This window comes from Amphimedon queenslandica, unplaced genomic scaffold (genome assembly GCF_000090795.2).
Source record: "Amphimedon queenslandica unplaced genomic scaffold, v1.1 AMPQUscaffold_11745, whole genome shotgun sequence".
NCBI lineage: Eukaryota > Metazoa > Porifera > Demospongiae > Haplosclerida > Niphatidae > Amphimedon > Amphimedon queenslandica.
Window position 1 is genome coordinate 1 of NW_003548013.1, and position 5,704 is coordinate 5,704.

The 5,704-nt window shown below is 32.9% G+C and overlaps 2 protein-coding genes across 2 annotated transcripts in view; both read left to right on the forward strand.

Annotated features, from left to right (window-relative positions):
• Nucleotides 1-9: 9 nt before the first annotated feature.
• On the forward strand, nt 10-3,081 carry LOC100641824 (multiple epidermal growth factor-like domains protein 11). The gene is made up of 8 exons (XM_003390811.3): nt 10-47; nt 1,264-1,392; nt 1,630-1,814; nt 1,998-2,045; nt 2,102-2,236; nt 2,285-2,324; nt 2,454-2,511; nt 2,856-3,081. The coding sequence occupies exons 2-8, from the start codon at nt 1,289-1,291 to the stop codon at nt 2,895-2,897; spliced, it is 612 nt and encodes a 203-aa protein (XP_003390859.3). The 5' UTR covers nt 10-47; nt 1,264-1,288; the 3' UTR covers nt 2,898-3,081.
• Nucleotides 3,082-3,192: 111 nt separating this feature from the next.
• LOC100641951 (N-acetylglucosamine-1-phosphodiester alpha-N-acetylglucosaminidase-like) overlaps nt 3,193-5,704 on the forward strand; it is a 3,017-nt gene continuing 505 nt past the window's right edge. Inside the window, 3 exon segments of the mRNA XM_020005065.1 lie at nt 3,193-3,960; nt 4,271-4,460; nt 4,860-4,988. Coding sequence (XP_019860624.1) covers nt 3,249-3,960; nt 4,271-4,460; nt 4,860-4,988 — 1,031 coding nt within the window. The 5' untranslated portion in view covers nt 3,193-3,248.

Below are 5,704 nucleotides of genomic sequence, written 5' to 3' on the forward strand. Positions count from 1 at the left end.
AGGAGAGTAGTACTGGCTCGTGTTGAAGGGAAGTCACTAGTGAGAGGGTAAGAGGATAATAATAATGTACTGATGTACTTATGATGGGTAGATAGTTTGAAATGATTCTGACTTCAATTTTTCAAGTTATGGCCATTTTTTTAAATCAGCCAATTTCTGAAAAAATCCCTGTACTATAGCCCATGGTTTTTCCAAAAAATAACTCTAAAATCACCCAAATTTTTATTGCATTTTTTGATACATATTGCTGTCCTTATGCTGTGTAGAAAGTTTGAAATGATTCCGACTTAAATTTTTGAAGTTACGGCCATTTTAAGAAATCAGCCAATTTCTGAAAAAATCCCTGTACTATATAGCCCATGGTTTTTCCCAAAAAATGGCTCCAAAATTACCCCAAATTTTTTTTACATTTTCTGATACATATTGATACCTTTATGCTGTGTAGAAAGTTTGAAATGATTCCGACTTAAATTTTTGAAGTTACGGCCATTTTAAGAAATCAGCCAATTTCTGAAAAAATCCCTGTACTATATAGCCCATGGTTTTTCCCAAAAAATGGCTCCAAAATTACCCCAAATTTTTTTTACATTTTCTGATACATATTGATACCTTTATGCTGTGTAGAAAGTTTGAAATGATTCCGACTTAAATTTTTGAAGTTACGGCCATTTTAAGAAATCAGCCAATTTCTGAAAAAATCCCTGTACTATATAGCCCATGGTTTTTTCCAAAAAATGGCTCCGGAATCACCCCAAATTTTTATTACATTTTCTGATACATATTGATGTACTTATGCTGTGTAGCAAGTTTGAGTTGATTCTGACTTAAATTTTTGAAGTTACGAAATCGGCCAATTTCTGAAAAAATCCCTGTACTATAGCCCATGGTTTTTTCAAAAAATGGCTCCGAAATCATCCCAAATTTTTATTACATTTTTGGATACATTGATGCCCTTATGTTTTATTGTACAATTACTTTACATTTTATTTGTTATTATGTCACTTCATGTCTATTGCTTCATTTGGAAGCTGATATGATCCTACAGTGTCTTTATTAAATTCACTGAAACTATCACTACAATACAATTGGACTATTGTCCATTATTATTGTGTGTGTACTATTGAAGGATATTACACTTTATTCAAAGCCAAATAGACGCTTACTTTTAATGCATTTATAATGTTCACTAAATAGTTCTTTATATGTTGTATAATGTATATACTTTTATTTATTATTTTTATTTTATTGTATTTTTTATTTTAGAGTCAATCTGTTCCAGTTTGCTGACATGCTAATCAAGAGAGGTGTTGTTAATGCTGTTAATCTTGATGGAGGTGGGTCCAGTCTACTAATGGAAGGGGACACTATACTCAATTACCCTGGGGACTACTGGTAGTTATTAACCTATTAATAAAATAATATGCTGTAAAAGATGTTGCATTTATGGGAGGTTACGTATTAATATTAGTTAATTTTATATTGACCAATTATGTATTATGAGATTAAAACAAATGGAAGGTTTTATACTAGTAACTGCCAAGTATTAATGCCTCAATAATTCATCTTGTAATGTAGTAATCTGCTTTAATTCTTGATTTTGATATTATTATAATTTTATTATTATTTTAGTCATATTGATGGTGTTGATCCATTGTTCCAATGCCCAAGGAATGTCTCCACTGTACTGTGTGTTCATGATGTTGAGGAGTGTTCTCATGGTGACTGTAATTGTAATGATCCATGGTATGGGAAGAAGTGTGAATTTATAAACTGTACTAAAACTGATTGCACTGGACATGGAGTGTGTACTAATGGTAAGAAAGTAGCAGATACTGCAATATAAAACTTTATTTAATGGAGCAAAGCTTTTGTAAAAATCCACAAAAATTGGAAAATTTTAAGTTTTACATGTACACGTATGCCTTGAAAGTTAAGTGTTATACTGTGATAGAGTGATTTCTCTCTTTTTTGTCTCTCTCTCTCTTTTTTTTCTGTAGGTAAATGTACCTGTGAAGCAGGTTGGTACGGAAAACTTTGTGAACAACGTAAAAGACATATTTTACTAAAATTTCATGGCACTTCTCCTCTCTCTCTCTCTTAGCTTGCTCACGTAACAGATATGGTTTAGGTTGCAAGTCAGTTTGTAATTATTGTGTCCTCAATAAAAGTTTCTGTCATCACGTCACTGGCCAATGTGTGTGCTATCCAGGCTTTGCTGGAGAAAAGTGCAACAAAAGTACAACAAAATAAAATGAATTAAATTATAATATTAATTTTATTATAGTCTGTGATGGTAAACATTATGGTGTTAACTGTGCTCAGAAGTAAGTATAAATATTATTGAAGATATTGTTTACATTTCATATGTATAAATACTGTCATTATAATGTACATATGTCATGCTATTATTATTCTGATCATGCTCTACTGGTGTATGTGTATAATGTGTTTAGGTGTTCTTGTGTTCATGGTACCTGCTCTCGTATTGATGGATTCTGCACTTGTGATGAGGTAGGAAAAAAAAATAATAATAACAACAACAACAACAATGATAATAATAATAATTGCAGATTTACATGTCAATATTATGTAGTACATGTATTGTAGTAGCATATAATTGTAATAGTAATATTAAGTAATAGTACCAGTGAATTGTAATGTGTAGTAATGATGATATTCTTTGGTACTATCATTATTTTCGCTGCCAAGTTTCAGTGACTATTATTATGAATTACCTTCATTGTTAATCTCTCTCTCTTGTCTATTGTTATTATCCTCTCTCTCTTTCTTTCTCTCTTCCTCCCTCCCTCCCTCTCTCTCTCTTTCCCTTTCTCTCCCTCCCTCCCTCTCTCCAGGGATGGGCCGGTAAGAAGTGTGATAAACAAAAATGGCTATGAGCTGAAATTAACTGAAGATAAAGCATTAGAATAGGCTCACTATAGTAGTAGTCTAGTGTATTAATAATCTTCAATATAGCAGCAGTACTATATTAGTAACTTAGCATAGAAGTTTCAGAAATTAGTAGCTTATATTATTTTCACAGTATTTATAAATGTACTATTATTTATTTATTTATTTTAAAAGCAAAGTTTTTTTGCACAAATTTATTATAATGCTAAACCAGCAATTAATTAAGGCGTGGTCAAGTTGTTAGACCCGCCCATACCACACCTACACTGCAAGATTTGCTCTTTTGCATTGTCACAGAGAGTTGGCATTTTGCTCTTCCTAAAGAAGAAGAGAGAGCAATGTCAGCCTCTCTCCTACGCCATATTCTTCCTTACTCGAGGAGAAGAAGGCGCTGGCCTCTTCAATACTCGCTCCTACCTTTAGCAATCCTTTCCCTAACCGTCGCTAACTCGCTGGATCATTCTAACAATCAATTCGACCCATTTCCCGGGGATATACTGACCCCCTACCCGGAGGGGAGACATGGTGGTACTAGAACAACACGCGAAATAAGCTCCTGTCAGCACACGAGATGGGAAAATCGAACAGTAGAGACTTTCAAGGTTTTAACGACTCCTCCGAGTGGTGACGGAAAACTTAAATTTAAAATGCATAAATATGCAGACGTTGTGGCTAGAACTCCATTACGAAAACGCTATGCAGTCGGTACTATTACTTTTATTGAAGATCCTTATTATACGCTATCAGTTTTGGAGCCTTCAAGAAAAGGAACTTGTCATCAGAACTCGTATTATACTACCAAAGCAACCGTCCTTGATACGGCTGCTAATTATGAACATGGCTGCCGTTTGGCGGCAAATGGCGGGTATTTTACCGTGTCTAACGGTAACTGTCTGGGTAATATAGTGTCTGATGGTCGACTGGTTAAATCGGCTAACGGAGTTCAAAATGCTAATTTTGGTATAAAGGAGGACGGGAGTATTGTAGTCGGGTATATACCGGAGGAGGAGCTGCATAACCAGACTAACCCGTTTAGACAACTGGTTACAGGTGAGGGAGGGAGAGAGAGAGAGAGAGGGAGGGAGAGAGAGAGAGAGAGGGAGGGAGAGAGAGACGTTGAGTGATTAAGAGAGGACAACATGAAAGAGGATAAACTTTATCTTGTCTTATCTTATTAATTATTAATATTGTAATTGTTGATTATTTAAGTATCAGTATCCATATTACTAATATCAATATTTATCATTTATTATTATCATTATCATTATATTCTTTATTATTTAATATCATTATGATTATTATTTATTTATTTATTTATTTATTTATTATTATTATTATTATTATTTATTTATTGTTGCAGGTGTTATATGGCTAGTAAGAAATGGCACTAATTATGTTAACGAAAGCAAGATAATGGAGTGTTCAGATCATGAAGACACAGGACCAATGGATACTTTTGTTAATGTGATATCAGCAAGATCAGCTATTGGTCACGATGATAAAGGAAGAGTCGTACTAGCACGTGTTGAGGGACAGACTCATGTTAGAGGGTGAGTTAATACCGTGTTAAGACTGTGTTAATATTGTACTTGTATGTGTATAAGTACTGTGTTAAGATTGTGTTAAGATTTTGTATGTAGATGTACATTTACACTATACTAAAGGGCTTACTTAAAACTGTGTTAATTTTGTGTTAGGATTGCATTATAACTGGATTAGCTAAGCACTGATCATTGATCATAAATACATTAATACTGTGTTAATACTGTATTGCCTAGAGTGCATTTGGTATTACCAATAGAACTTGTAGTGAACTATTGATTATATTAGTGTATCCATTGGCAGTGCATTTAGTGTTAATAGTAATTGGACCAACTAGTGGCCAATAGTACAATTTATTATTGAGAAAATATTAATTATTTTATTTATTTATTTATTTACATTTTTAGTGCGAATCTTTACGAGTTTGCTGATGTATTAATTAAAAGAGGTGTGGTCAATGCTATTAATCTAGACGGGGGTGGTTCCAATACCCTAGTACAGGACGGGATATTACTGAACTATCCTTCTGATCACTGGTAGGGTACATAATTAATAATTATGTACATACATGTAATTAATAATTATTACTGTATAGTGGGTTTTTTCGAGGATAATAATTTTCGCAAATGACCTATATCCAGAGGTTTACAGAAATAATTTTCACGAATTTTTGTTACTATTCTTCCATCTTTTACTGTATTTAATTGATTCTCAAGGAATTTAATTTTGTGAATCTTAAAAAATCCACGAAATTTTACATTTGTCATTATCGAAAAAAACCCACTATACTGTGTTAACACTAGACGACATAGAATACTGTATAGCGGGTATATTTTGTCTGGAAAAATGTTCGTTCTAAGCAGGATTAGAAATTTTTGTTTGTTTTATTTTCGTTCTGAGCAGCCATTTTGTACACATGGCATTGAGGAAACACCTTTTTTGTTTGGAAAATATTCGTTCCACAAGGAATGAGAACGAAAAGAGCGAAATTAAACTCTGACGGAATATGTACCCACTATATGGTATAGTACATGTAGTCACCATTGTACATGTACATGTAATTGATAATGTTCCCATTCATTACTGTACATTTACATTTATGTATACATCTTTGCTGTAGTACATGTACTAATATTGAGATTACATTTAGTACATGTATTTTATAATAAGTGAAATGTATTATACATGTACATGTACATGTACATGTAAATCTTAAATTTTGTTTGATATTTTTGTACTAATACCTAGCCTG